The sequence below is a fragment of the Chelmon rostratus genome, chromosome 17 (assembly GCF_017976325.1).
Source record: "Chelmon rostratus isolate fCheRos1 chromosome 17, fCheRos1.pri, whole genome shotgun sequence".
Classification (NCBI taxonomy): domain Eukaryota; kingdom Metazoa; phylum Chordata; class Actinopteri; order Chaetodontiformes; family Chaetodontidae; genus Chelmon; species Chelmon rostratus.
This window is the reverse complement of record NC_055674.1, coordinates 23,475,990-23,491,324: the sequence shown is the minus strand read 5'-3', so window position 1 is coordinate 23,491,324 and position 15,335 is coordinate 23,475,990. Positions and strand designations below refer to the sequence as shown.

Genomic DNA, 15,335 nt, shown 5'->3' with positions numbered 1-15,335 from the left:
AACACTTCATATTCATACAAGGGTGAAAGATTTGCACTAATAAAACTCTGTGACCTTCAACCTCAGATATAGTGACCTCTAGTGACCTGAGGTGCTTCCTATAAGCAAACTTTCAACCCTGATTCCAAAAAGAACACAGAACAGAATGTGATCATTTGTCATTTTTGACATACACTCAATTGATAACAGTAGAAAGACTATATTTAATGTCAATATGTGGAATGTTAATATCTGCTTATTCTGAATTTGCCAACATGTTTAGCTGGTGTGTCTGGGTAGAGGGAAGTCTGGGCATCCCTGCTTAGACTGCTGCCCCCTGCGACCCGGCCCTGGATAAGCGCAAGAAGATGGATGGATGGATGTTTCAAACAAGTTGGGACACGAAAGACAAAAGACTGGGAAAGTTGTAAAATGCTCCAAAAACACCTGTTTGGATCATCCCACAGGTAAACAGGTTGATTGGTAACAGGTGATAGTATCATGATTGGGTATGAAAGGAGCATCCTGGAAAGGCTCAGTGGTTGATAAGCGAGGATGAAGCAGGGTGAACACACTATAACATGGGTTCAGGAACACTTTGTAAAACTGTTGTCTGTAAACAGTTTGTTTGCAAATCACTGCATTGTTTTTTTTAAGGTTCACACAGCATCCAAATTCTTTTGGAATCAGGGTTTTACACACTGGAGTTCCATTATATCCAAACATATAAAGATGTTCCAGCTAATGAGTGAACATACCATTGACAACAGAGCTGATGCATAAAAATAAGCAGTGAGTCTATGTTTTGGTAGGTATTTTTATTTTAAAACCAGTTTCAGTTCAGTTCAGTTAGCAAGGCCTCCGTCACGTAAGCAGAGCAAATCCTACTAGTAACATACATCTTAAGTGCTGAGCTTTCATCAAAACACATTTTCTTCTTGTTCAAATCTCCAGATCATCACACTAACAAAGGATTCTTTCCCATATCTTCTGATGGGGACAACAGAGATCATTTCAGAACATTAAAGTCTTTATACGGTGTGTTGCTTCTGTCTTCAGCAGAGAAACAGGAGGTGGGGTGGTTGGGAGGGGTTGGTGTTGATCGGGTGATCCTTTCCCTGTCTGCGGCTGGGTCGGCGCTCTGCGGTCCGCAGAGCCAGCGTGCAGACTTTGAAGAGGACCTCCTCCTCACATGTTGGTGCTCATCCTGGTCTGGCTGTTGGCTGGCGTCAGTTCTCCCTGGCTGCCTTCTCTGGGTGGAGACTGAGGAGTGGACACAACATGAGTGAGGCACTGCTACCTGTGTTTGTTTCATTTCAGTGCTGTGTCACTGACTTTCAATTCAAAGCTGCTAACAGTCATTTCTAACCATCAATATGTTTGACAAATTCTCTGATTCTTTGGATTTTGGTGAAATCATAATTCACAAATGAGATCATGTGGAGAAGACTGGCAGCCTCTTCCACACATGCAGTATTGTACTGTGAGGTTCATCCAGCTCAACAAAACCAATTCTTCAACTGCAGAAACAATCAGCTTGTCATTCCAGATCATGAATTATCAGGTTTTGAAAAGTCTGAACTAATCAGTCTAAATCATCTACTTACCCCAATACATGCAAGTATACAGCAGCTGTGTTCACTTGAGTTAAGCTTGAAAATCAATGTGCCATTAAATGTATGTGAGGTATACTACAGTGTATAGATGTAGAAAATACAGTCTTAATTTTAATCAAGTCTGTGCAGTCATGTATCACTGTTCAAGGTTTTTTTTTTCTCCATTTACACAGTATAGCTATAAATCATATATTATAGACTATCCAGGACCTTCACACACATGTGTGTGCATAATTTTCTAACAGCTGAATATTGAACTGCTGCTAAGATGATAAATTCAGTATGATGTGATGAAGAGTAAAAGATCTTTTTTCTACCTTGACGTGGATCTGGTTGCGCAGCACAGCAGCTCGGAGGATCATCGCTTTGGCTCTTCTCTGGAACTCTTTGCCCATATGGAGCGACTTCTCAAACGTGGTGCTCCTCTGGTCTACATCCCTCGCATACAGAATCTAGAAACATGTCAGAGGTCTAGTTAGTAATGACTCCCTTTGACATTTCCTGTGTGTGTGTGTGTGTGTGTGTGTGTGTGTGTGTGTGTGTGCGTGCGTGCGTGCTTTACCTTGCTATGGGAGTCGATTCGTGCATTGATAAGTCCCTCCAGTATGAGTTGAGTTAGCTCATCTTCCAGAGCTGCTACTGTGGTGTTGAAGGCCTGAGCCATCTTAGTCATGTCTGCTGACACGTAGGGGCTGAAATACTGAAAACACAAACACATGATTTAAAGCAGTGTGGATGTGACTGTCTCATGTTCTGAAGTGATTGCTATCTGTTTCAAAAGGTACAAGTAGTGAACACAGCAGCCAGGCTTCCACCCCAGTGCAGTGCTCATTTGAACAGAATTTCCATTAAATCATCATGAGAAACATTTTAACATGTTTTCCCCTCCACTTCTGTTCTGTGAATATCAGGGAGATAAACAGGTGGTGGCATTAATTCCTCAGTCGGTGCCAGAAGAAAGCACGAGAAGACAACACAATGAAGTTCTGCTTGGAACACGATGAAAATATGACAGTTAGTCTCAGTCTTACCGCTCAACACAGATCTGATGTTTTTGTCTCTTCAGTGAAGCAAAGCTTTCACAGACATTGAACTCACATGCTTCATGTGCTGTACATTTGATTTATACACTGAGTCAGTTTCCACTGAACTTTGACACTTTTTTTAAACACTATGTTTATCAAAATGTGTGCACACAGAGGCACAAATGAATAAAAATCACAACTTTGCAGACGTAAAGCCATCTTTAGGTCATACATAAAAGCATGTTAGAACAAGAATTACCACCACGCAGTTTCATGCCTCTGCCAACCAGTTGAGTTGCAGTTTACATCCATGTCATCCAGACAAGAATAATATATGTAGTGAAGACTTTAAAGGAATGTAGTAAAAGGCATTAAGTGTATTTTTTGGTGATCACTATATTGACATGTATGATTCCAGTGAATAATTTCCAGTGAGAAATGTGCTGCCTTCACTAAGAGTCAGAAGAGCACAGAGGACTGATAGAGAGCTTCATCACACGGTGCAACATCACTCACCTGAAGCTCAGTATCCTAAAACCAGTGAGCTTGTGGTGGACTACAAATATGGGCACTGCTGCAAAGTAGCTCCAAATTCTAAAACGTGGATGCTTCACACACATCTTCAACCAACCAAGAGCTGTCACTTGGGTTTACTGCAGTTGGCCAACTGTTGTGTACTGTTAACTGTTGAGTCTCAAACTGAGTTGTTGTTTTTTTCTTCCTGGGATCCAGAAGGTGAGTTTTGTTGAGATAAGGACTCATTCATTGGTAGCTGAACTGTTGGTTTTGTATTGAGTACTGACTGGCTCCTTAGCAGAGGTCTGACAGCATTTTGTATCTGGTGATCATTCTGGAGTCTGTACACACTGATACAGGCTAATACAAATAACCTTCATTTAGTAAGACAGTGACAATATAAAAACAATAACAGGCTAATTAGGCCTAAAAAAAACTTTTTATCCATAAGTCAGGCCCCACTGAGTGTCTGCTTAGATTAATTCTGGCCCTTAGAGAAATGCGGAGGTGTGTCCTCATGTCATGAATAGGCCCAAGTACATTATATAGTGTAACGTTTACTATTTAGAAATTAATTTTCTATTGATCAATATATTGTTTGATTGTTCAAGCTGGCCCAATCACAAGAGACGTCACACTAATATATTTGATTAAATGTTATCTGGTTATCATCTGGACCTCCAACCTGAAATAAAAATCTGATACAGACCTTTGAGTGATGCTTTTGAGAACCCCTGATCTACACAATCATCACAGGCGAGTGGGCACCCATGATCAGTGTCATCAATTCAGTATCTGACCAGATGTGAAATATGGTCACTCTCCTCTCCTTCTGCTCAATGCACAAATTGAAAATGTGCATAAAAGCAGGTGCATGGAAGCACATTGGGTGTGTGTCTGTCTCACCTGAATGAGCGCTCTGTTCCTGATCTGGCTGTAGAGTGTCTTGACGTGTGGGGCCAGGTACATGTCCAACAGCAGGTTATCCTGGACGAAACACCACAGTCACTCATCCCAATACCTACACTCAAAATGTTCATACTGCCATGTCAAGACCTCATACCCTCTGTACAGCCTCAAACAGCTTTTACAGACAGAGTTCAAAGTGACAGTTATTCTATCACAGCTATACTGTGTGTAGCCTTAGTTGAACACAAAGTGTCTGTTTGAACCTTCATTTCATCCAGCAGCTTCAGACAAGATGCATATTTGGACTCGTAGAACTTGAAGATGATGTCACGAATTTGAGGTTCCAACTCTAGAAATAACTTAAAGGAGCTGTGGACAGAAAAAAAGACGATTAATATACAGTGGACTTCATTTCATTAAATGTTCCAAGATGACCGTTTATCTACTACCACCAACCTGCTGGAGATGACGTTACGTTGGAGCTCCTGTCTGTCAAATGTGGCCAAAGCACACAAACCTCCATACACAGCTACATTACTGGGTGACAGGAGCTGCAGGGAACACACACGTTTTTGACAGAAAAGTCCAATTAATTACTTGACAATGAACATTTCCCTGGCTTTCAAAACAGGAATGTCACTTTTTGCTGAAGTGGATGTAGAGGCAACAAAAAAAACATATAAAATACTGGTTTTCTTTTTGGAGTATTATGGCAAGAAAATTGTTTTATAAAGCTACACAATACTACAAGGTGAGGTCAACAAACTAAACCAACAATATACACTGAAACAACAGTACTCCTCATAGAATTTGGTGTTAGCAGCGTCAGGAGAGAGAGAGAAAAAAGATTTGGAAAAAGGAAACAAAATACATTTCTAAACACAATGGGGCTCCCATACAACACTAATGAGTTCTAATGAGTTCTGAGTTCAGTTCTGGGATCAAATCGATCATGTTTCTTCTTTAAAGAATAGATTAACATATTTTCATGTCTATCTTAAAACAATATTTAAATGCCCATGTGAACATAATGCACATGGACTGATGGCCACCATAATAGTTTTGGAGAAACTCTAATGTACGTGATCGGGGAGAGACTCCACTGTCCTCATTCTCTGCAATGACTTGTTTCAAATTTCAGCTGAAGGTACTTTGAAGCTCCAGCAGTCTGAGTTTGATGAATCAAATAGAATTTTATTAAGTATTAATTATAAATAAATATTAGTCTAATTTAGTACAAAAATTACAGTCCGTGTTTTTGGAGAACGAGCAACAGAAACAAACAGGGTTTTTGTACTAAAAAGACTAACTTTTAAAGATCCCCACTTGATTTGGCTGACTGAGGAAACTTCTATTAGCTTCAAGTGAAGATTGGAATCTACTTTTGATAAAACTGTGGATTTTGTCCCCCATTGTATGAAATCTTTAGAAAAAGATCTCTTTGCAGCCAGTATGAACCTAAAATAAGCTTTAAAACATGCTTTTAGATGGACTTGAAAAGGTTTCTGTGTTAAACTAAGCTGTTCCACCATGGCACCATGGCTGACATCACTCACCTCTGGACAGTCACAGTGGTCAAAAGAAGCCTGCAAGAAGCACTTGGCAGCTGGTTTATATTTTCGTGAGGCCAACTCTGCCAGGCCTGAAACACCAACAAACAAGGCATGACTTGCATAATTCTGACCACTAGATCTTCCAAAAACTATACAGAATTTCTGTCTACAGGCAGAGCAATTATGTTTCATATTGTTTTCACTGTGGTAGCTGTTACTGGCTGCTCTCAGAGCAGTAACAGTGTGAGAAAATCAGTTCATATTCATCCATACTTGGAGAAGGCACAGTTCCCAGACAACTACTTCTCATCTTATCTTCCAAACCCAACTTCAGGTTGTACTGGGTGACATTACCATCACAGAGTGTCTTACCTGCAGCACACTTTAATTTGGTGAGCACTGCTTGATTTTGGCTGTCTCGCTCTCCTCTTTGCTATAAAAAAAAAGAAACAGAAGGGGCATTAGCTGAAGGCATTTGGTGTCTACATAAAAAGCTTTGAAAAACAAAAATAAAGAAAATGGTTGCATGTCTCACTGTGAAAGACTTCACAGCCTGATAATTAATGTTAATGGTATCCATCCCTCACAATTACAGTTTCTGCAATTTAGTTGTTTAAAACTTGACATTTAACAGTCCAGACAATGGAGGTAGAGCTGAAATACTGTGTGATGGGGGTGCTCACCTCTGCTATTTCTGGCGTGGATTCTGCTTTGTTGACGTAGCTCAAAACGTGGGACCAGTTCTGAAGGTAAACACTGACCTGTGGGCACAGAGGGGAGGATGTACTTTCACATATTTTGTTTGCTGAAGTCTAATTGTTTAAACCCCTGCAAGTAGTTTCTACCCCGTGCTGATTTCCTGAACAACTGTTCTACTAAAGAACACATATTTATGGTATACAATGCTTAATACTCCTAACTAGGAGATGGACAAAAAGGCAATACATAAAGACAAGTGTAAGGAATACACTCATATTGAAATGAAACCAGTGAAGCATGACAAGCATTCATAACTCCAACCACTAGCTGTTACAATAGCCACATTTCCACCAAACACTTAACATATATTACCTTTGAAAGCTGCTGATTCATTTTTCCAGCACTTGGGAAGCAACAGATGAGACCTTTTTTGATCTTGAGAAGCTACAGTACATATTAACTGACACACTGTAACCTGCACAGTACATTTAGTGTCAGATTAACAGATTATCCACTCACATTTGCCATCATTTTCCTCCACTCACTTGCTCAAACACACACATATTACGCACTGAGCTGCACTGCTCTTATGACAACGAGAACACAATGGACGACACTGACTGTTCTGTGTTTCTTCTCAGTATGAGGTTGCTTGTTAGAAAAAGAAGACAAGCTTTGCTTTGTTGAAACAAGGCTGCAGGCAGCGAGGCAGAAGACTGCTGAAAAACAAGAGAGTGAGCAAATCCCACATCAGAGTGCAGACGATGACACAAATCTGGTTGCTCCAATGCTCTCTGACCAATCAGTGTTCCCGAGTTACAACTCCACCTTTTATCATCATTTCAGCTCACCTGGAACCTCAACAGAGGGGTAATGAAAAAAACAGGAGAGAATGTAGGGGTTCTGTGGTACCGTACCGTGCACAACCTCTGCCCGGAGAAACAGGAAAATAAGCATTCTAATGTGTAACAAACTAAACTGAACTGAACTGCTTTGTGGAAATGTGGCTAAAGGTTAGTGCCATATGACGTGAAGGCAGCAAAAGACCATTGTGTTTTCATCATGCTGTACCTTGATGACATTCAGACACATGTTAATGACATGCTTAGCACTGGTGCAGTAGTCTCTGGCTCGGGAGTAACACTTGAGGGCATTACTGAGGTCGCCACAGTCCAGGTAATGGTCCCCCAAGTCATCATGCCCTCTCCTGGGGAGGGAGGACAGAACAGAAGGAGGGTGAGAGGGAGATAGTAAATACACCATCTGTCATTGACAGTGTCTTTGATGGCTTGTGTGTCAGGCCAAGTTACCTTTTGTTAGTTAGTTTTTAGTAGCTACAAACTAGATTATTTTATCTTTATTTCAGTAAAATCTACTGTACACTTTGAACGTGCTGCTATTCTGCCTGCACACAGTGACTGTGTGGTGTGAAATGGTTATTTGCTGTTGTATATCCAATCTAATTTCAATATAACTCTTCAACTCTTCTCCATATTGCACTACCATTTACAAATTGAATTACATTTTCATCTTCTTCTTAAACACAAAACTCCTGAAAAGTGGAAATAGTGATTCTTTGATGCTGATAAACTCCATGGTAATCATGCCCTGTGCCATTATACCTGATGCTCTCTTTAATGGAATTTCCCTTGTAGTTCTTGAGATCAGTATCCAGTTTCTCCAGTTTGAGCAGAGCCTTTTTCCTGGTGGACTCAGCCCAGGCTGAGTCCAGGGGAGGAGGAACAACCCCTCCTTCAGGTACTGTGTCCGGCACGCCCTGCACTTCCCTACAGGTAAAAAAAAAACAAAAAAACAAAAAAATGAAAATGATGAAAAAATGAAAACAATATGCACAAAACAATATATGTTAGATGGTGACAGATTGAAAAAGAAATGCATTTGTCATCAGATTGTGGTACGATTCACTGTAGCCACCTCAGTTTACAGTTTACAGACTTTATTTGTCATATCAGTGGATACTGATACAGCACAACATAAATGAAGCTCAAATAAATGAACAATATAAATCTAGTTTAAACATTCCCTTAAAGTGAAAATGAAAACAGATTCAGAACCTGAAACAATTACATGAGGTACAAACAGAAAATTCATTGAAATAATTACTTTCTACAAAAGAGTGTTGTGAGCATAAATGTATGTAACAATGAGAAATAGGAGCAGGCTGGGAGCTCATATGTGGGATCGCTCATGTTTATCAGATATCACCCAAAAGAAAATTGGGGATGCAGCCTTTGTCCATTACGCCCCAAAGCTCTGGAACACACTGCTTTTAGAAATCAAGGAAGCAGCTGACTGAATAGTTTTAAGAGAAAGCTAAAACTGTATCTCTTCTCTTCAGCCTTTAAATAGCTCTGACTTCCTGATACAGGCCTGAAACTTTTGCACTTTGCTTTGCCCTTACATCATGCATTCTCTTTATTTTTACTATTATTACTTTGTGGTTTTTATACTCTTTTATTTTACATTTTAATATCCCAGATTTTATGTTCATTCTGTCTTTTTTATGTGAAGCACTTGGTGCATGTCATTTCTTTGTTGTAAAGCACTCGGAGCAGCATTTCTTGAGTGAAAGGTGCTTCAAGTTGTTTATTATTATTATTACTATTATCATGATGCCATGCCATTAATTACAATACCGTGTGGCCTCGGTAAGTTTGCGGTGGATCTCTTCGTAAGTGTCGACATTGAAGGTCCTCTGGACGAAGGTGAGGGCCATCTTCAGGGCTTCCACTCGGAGCTGAGGGCAATGCTCTGCAATGAACTGAAGCCTCTCAATGCGCATTAATCCACTGTAGCTGGTTGCATACTGCTCCAGGTCCTACACACAGGGAGGGACAGGTGAGAAATCTCATGAAAACTACGTCAAAACTGCCACACTGAAATGTTCAGTAGCAATTATAATTTGACAAGTCTCATAGACTTGAGTAATGTCACAGTACTTTCCTGTGTATTTGGTAACACTATGGTTAGGTGTTCTGATTGAGGTTATGTTGCACTAGACTGACATTCAAACTATCTGTTTCCTGTATTGCACAGAAACAAACATTGAATAACCTCAAGCACTAAAATCAAGTTAAAGAATAATAATGACCATAATTTATTATATTTTTATTGAGGGACAAGGCCAGAGACTTAAAGGTAGCTCTATGATGGACAGGAATGCACTCTATAAAGTCCACAGATGCCTCCCAATCAAGCAGCACCACTGTTACTAAGGATTAATATCCTATGTTATAGTAACATTTGCATCTGACAGTCAGTGTTAGCAGATTTTTTTCTTTGACTGAGAAGAGAGCTGTAACTCAAGAGAGTGGCGAGAGGAAGGTCAGTCATCACCAGCCAGAAAAGCAGCATCTAGAGGCAGAATATTTTTGAGAACCAAACCAGAGTGTGTGACTGTTGAAACAGTGGAAAGACAAAACCAGTTTGGTGAGTTTTGTTTTGTTTCTGTCGAGTTTGAATGAAGATTAGTGTGTTTTATGATGACTAACTTGCCAATTAAGATTGTCTTAGTTCAGTAAAACAGAGTTCTTTCAGAAGGTGGGCTGCTGTATTTTTCTGTTTAATAAGATAATAATAGGTGTAAGAATATTTCCTTTCTTCACATTTTGTGAGTTTGTATGTATGTTAGGAAGAGATGTCAGGCTATAGCCAGCTCTACTAAAATTGATCCAGAATTAATAAGGGAATTGATAAGGAATCAGACTGATAAGCAGAATTAATAATGGCATTGGTATCAATGAAATCTTCTCAATTCCTATCCCCCGTGCCGACACACACATGACATGCAGTACATGCTTTGTGTGTGAGGAATGATAACATGACATTTTGCTTGGTTAGACCCTGGCAGATGACCAAGACTATAAATATAAAATGTTTGTTGCACAAGAAACCATCACAATATGAACTGGCTGGACTGGATTGGGGAGTGGAAGAATGGCTGGATGGAAAGGTTTTGACATCAGTACTTCTTAACTACACTTCACGAGCAGTCAGCACTGGAGCTGAGAGCGCTGAATCAGTAAACAGAAGCCAGTCAGGCTGCTTTGTGTCACGCTGCACTGTGCTGCTCTCTGCTTACATTAAAATTAGTTTTATGGTTATGTATGTTTGAGACTCGAGTCTGAAAGTTTACAGTCTGCCATGTTATCCTATGTAGCTCTGATTGTCCCCTGATGTTTGAATCATCAGCATTTAGGGGGCAGCACTAGACCTCAATGACCCCTGAAACCCTGAACAAAAGAGATTTTCATCACTGCTACTATGACATCATGCAGTTAATTACTGTCATAGGAGGGACTGTGTGCCACCATCGAGTAATTGTGTTCAGGTTATGTGTGTATCTATGAATGTTACCAGTGTTGGGTTCTCCACTATATAGTTGGTGTCTGGAGCATTCTGCTGGTCCTCCTGGGGGTCTGCATCAATCTGCATGGGCTCCACTGACCCCTGAAGGAAACAATTCACACACAGAGGTTAGCAGAAATCACAGTGCGACACACAACCCACATTATAGCAGAAAAACATAAAAAATAATGCTAGAAATGTGATAAAAAATATGTCATACAATAACTAGTGCCAGTTTTCAAATGAGCAAATCCATTCTGGTTACTATGATGCTGTAAGATGGGAGAGTGTTTTGTACCATCTACAGTTTTTCTTTTTATTCTGGCACATAATCAGCAGCTCAATTGCATTTTCTCCTGACATATTTTGCCCTTTTTATTAGTGGAATATTGTCTGAAGTCTCCTCCACAGTCAACCAGTAAACAATAACCACAACAAAGTCTGTGCTGCCACCCATTCCAGCAGCAGAGCAACATAAACATCATTAACATCATTGAACTTCTGTTGCTCTTGGTACTGTTGGTTTGATAACCTTAATAAGCAACACTCAGTTCAAGACCAGGAGCTATCCATAAAATGAACTATTAAAGACCATGGAACATTAACAGTTTGTTCTCCACAAAATATGCCACATAGATTTTAGTTTATCATCAGAGAAAGGCGATGTGAGCCAGCTTGACAAATCTGAAAAGTAGAAGCGCTCGCAAGAGGTACAGAAACATGCTCTACCAATGACTGAGTTTATACTATCTCTGCATCCATTTTCAGATTCATCCTCTCCTACCAATAGTCTCATGGCAGTAGCCTCTCTCAAAACCGTAACTGAAGCATAACGTGTAAGTGATGTGTACATGTCCTTCAAGTAATACATGAATAAAGTAAGGACTGAATTTATCTGCCCTTTTGTGTTTTTATTTATATAACTGCAGGGATGTTCACAGCATTTCATGTTCAACAAGGTGTCGGATTCTGACCACCTTACTGTAGTCACTTCATGAGAGAACTAGTTAATCCAATCTTTGTTGCTCTGATATTTTAAAGCAAGTGGTTGCCTAGTGCTGATTTTAGGATTCACTGCATGTAGCCTTGTCTAAATGTAGCATGTGGACAGTGGTAAGGGTGGTGGGACAGCCCAGGGCGGGGCACCGGAAAATTTCCCACATTTTCAAATCCCAATTGACAGGTATGTATATATGTCAATTGTCAAAAATATTTTTCGGTGCACACAAAAACAAATCGTTGTATATAAATGTAAAATAAATTCACTTATGAAAAAATAAATATGTAAGTATGAATTTCTGATGAACACAAAAATATTCCTTGTTTTAAATTTGCTAATACCACTCCTGTAGCAAGCAGCGTCGTTCTGCCTGCCCCACATGGCACAGATTCACACACTGACTGCCAGCGCAGGGTGCAAAAGGGTGGGGGAGAGGGACCCTGGCTGTATTGGTAGAAGAGCAGTGGACTGCGTCATCGCTACTAGTTATGGCGCAACAATAATCACCTGAATCAGTATCAGTAAAACCAATGAGCTTGTGCTGGACTACCATGCTCTAAATATGGATGTTGCTGCAAAGAAGCTTCCAACTGTAATGTGTGGATGCTTCACAAACATACTGCAACACAAGCTCAGCTGGTTTTGTTGTTACAAGAAAGGCATCTTCGCCGCGTGCAGCATCGGTATATGTGTCTGTTACTTCCGTATGTAAATGTACTTGATAGACATGGTCCCGTGGTGCACTGGCTGTTGTACTTTTAAGAATAGACTTTGGGTTTTCAGATGAATGAATCATGTCAATCATGTCAGTAAAAAGTTAATTTTTATCCCAGGATGGTCTTCTGTGGAAAAACAAAGGCACAGCGAAACAGACTTAACATGCTTGTGGTTTAGCAACTCCAGGTGAACTCACGGAAGCCAACAATGTATGCGAGGTGTGTGGTCATGTTGGAAGCATTGGAGCAGATCTATGGCTCAGAGGAGTGCTCTTTTCTCAGTTGTATGCAAATATGTAAATTACACTCTCTGCCCCTCCCCTCAAACCTCTCCTCTCCAAACCAAATCAATGACAGAAAGTCTTCACTGAAAACCAGTGACACTGAAAAAACCTGACAGAGTAAAAACAAAACAAAAGCCATTAGAACTCTGGCTGCATTCCTTGCACTACCCTGGCACAACTGCACATCTGCACTCTTGCATACTGCTTATTATGTGCACATATTGCATATCAATAACAGTGATTCACATAACCAATGCAGGGAAATGGAAATTCATACCAAGTACAGTTATTGATGTTTTCCTTTTGTAGTCTGTCATAATGTGACTCCTTGCTGCATAACAGATTTCCCCGCGTGGAACAATAAAGATAACCTTGAAATGTCTGAAGGTAGTTAGACGTTTCACAAATACAACAAACGTAAGGCTGACATTTGCTTTGTTAGCATTTTATTACGTTGATGATATTGGTTACAGACGTTGTACGTTTACGGACTAGGAACTACTTACAAAAGTTGTATAATATGCTTGTATGCGTTAGTATGTGTGCGTTTCCATATGAATAGCCATATATATAGGCTATACATATGGTAAGGATAGCTGCTATACAGAGCTAATGTGACAAACTGCTAATAACAGGAAGTTGGCTTGGCTATGTTAGCTTTCGTTAGCTACAGGCTACAACGATAAACACAAATGGTTCTTCAGTATCTTTTATGTTTTGCTTTGGTGAAGAATTAAAACTGATAGCTATGTACCACAGTAAACGCTAACTTCTAGCGTCATTTGTTGTTTTGCAGTGTACCGTTACGACAATGCTGGTATCGTCACTGTTAATGTTGTTAGCCAACGGAGACCTCAGTCACTTGTCAAGTCCTCAGCTCCGAACTCCATTAAACAATTTCAAATTGTTTGGCTTGCTGTTCAACATGCATACATTCAAAATGTTTTATAATATTTTGAGGGTAATCGCTCAATTCAACACAGGCACCAAGCAGTAATTATTTCAATAAATGTGTAATTCTATAACTATTCCTTCGCTTAACGTTACTTCACTAAGCTGCACCACAACATAAGGGAAGGGCCGTGCTTTTAACAAAAATGCCAACCAACTTTAAAACTGAATTCTCCACATTGATCCAACAACATGCTGTTTCGTAAATTATTCATACGCCTAACACAACGTAAAGAACTAACTATCCCTGCGTTGGCTTAAATTGTGATGTTTAACCATCAGCTCAACCGTAGCTAAGTTTCTACAGCTAACCTAGCTAGCTGACTGCTGGCTAAGGTTACACAGCTCGTACCGAAGATACAACATGTTCAGTTTCCAGCAATCTTTGCTGACTGGAAATGACAAAACTGCAATGGTTAAGACTTACCTGAAAGTTAAAGACTTGCACAGGTAAAGGCATTTTATTTATACTTGACTTCGGTGTCGTTATCGTCAGGGGAAAGATAAATCATAAAGATGTTTACGTGCAGCGTCCTACGGTCAAGCCTCTGAGTGGTTTGGACCGAGCTAGCTAGTTAGCTACAGGTCCCGGGGAAGGAGCCTCGCTACGGCACAAGCAGGCGTGAAAGATGCATACCGCCACCTACTGTGCTGGAGTGTGCAATAACATGACTTCAGGAGGAGTTTATACAGTCGTTTTTTGTTTTTTGTTTTTTTTTTGTTTTTTTTGTTCATGTCATAGGGCGTTGCATTATGTACCATCCTATATCCAAATCTTAGTCAAGAAAAGATTATAGTTCATCATTTCATATAGTTTTAAACATTACAAGCTTGGAACACCAAGGTACTTTTTTGCTGCTTCCGCAATTGTTCTAATTTCTTTATTCCTGTCAGTCAGTTATAGCCAGGGTAAGCCACTTCACACGCAGCAAAACTCACTTTGTCCACCAGCATAGTGCCCTCCATTATCCTGCACTTGTGAGAGATCTCCTACGCCTATTGGTAGGCAATCTTCTCCTACAGGAGGATCATGTTCTCCCTTATCCTGCGGGTAACTGAAGAGACCTAGCATAACCTTCATTGGTGTAAGGTGCTCACACATGACTGCTGACAATGTCTCGGCTTTTATTTCTTTGAAAAAATACTGTCTACCACCTCATACCTCCATTATCATGCCCTTCATCATCACTTCCAAAAGTCATGATTGTTACATTCAGTCAATCACTCCACCTTTCACCTTAGTTTCCTTCTTTCTCCCCAGCACAGTTTGGTGTATGCACACTGGGATATGAGCTGCTCAAAGAGAGCAAAGATGCTGCAAAGCATTTACAGCCACTGACAGGTGATCCTGAATGATAGAAAACTGAATTTGTTCAGACGATGTCTGAGACAATTTAACAGGCTTTTCCTCAATTTATCATTCCTTCCATCATCGTCATCTTCTATCTTTTCCTTGTTTCAAGTAGTGTGTGAAAATTCTTACTCGGTATCATATTCCATAATTTTGACTCAATAAATGCAAAATGTCACTTTGTATCTCAATTTAGATTAATTCAGATTAAAATGATAAGTAATTAAATGTTCTGTGAGGTCTGTTTTCTTTACCCTCATATTGAAGGCAGGAAACAAAATAAGTTGCATTGAATTAGAATTTTCAAGGTTGCACCACACAAGTGGCAGCCAGTAACAGCAGCTCTTGCTCACTGTTGAGCTCTCTCT

General features: G+C 40.0%; 1 protein-coding gene across 1 annotated transcript; it reads right to left on the bottom strand.

Moving 5' to 3' along the window:
* Positions 1 to 790: 790 nt before the first annotated feature.
* gps1 (G protein pathway suppressor 1) lies at positions 791 to 14,178 on the bottom strand. Its single transcript, XM_041956317.1, has 14 exons — positions 14,044 to 14,178; positions 10,675 to 10,767; positions 8,955 to 9,136; positions 7,920 to 8,084; positions 7,369 to 7,504; positions 6,282 to 6,359; positions 5,971 to 6,031; positions 5,602 to 5,687; positions 4,502 to 4,596; positions 4,309 to 4,414; positions 4,043 to 4,123; positions 2,158 to 2,295; positions 1,913 to 2,047; positions 791 to 1,242 (listed from the first exon to the last, which is right to left on the bottom strand). Exons 1-14 carry the CDS (start codon positions 14,074 to 14,076, stop codon positions 1,168 to 1,170), a joined length of 1,464 nt encoding a protein of 487 aa, XP_041812251.1. The 5' UTR covers positions 14,077 to 14,178; the 3' UTR covers positions 791 to 1,167.
* Between the last annotated feature and the right edge of the window lie 1,157 nt (positions 14,179 to 15,335).

Bases quoted from the DNA above. Each gene is read 5' to 3' on its own strand.
- gps1 (XM_041956317.1), bottom strand. From the start codon at position 14,076: ATGCCTTTACCTGTGCAAGTCTTTAACTTTCAG. The intron at 8,085-8,954 runs GTATTGTAATTA...TTTTACCTGTAG, and splicing joins AAACTTACCGAGGCCACACG to GGAAGTGCAGGGCGTGCCGG. The intron at 4,124-4,308 runs GTTCAAACAGAC...TGTTTCGTCCAG, and splicing joins AGCTGCTGGATGAAATGAAG to GATAACCTGCTGTTGGACAT.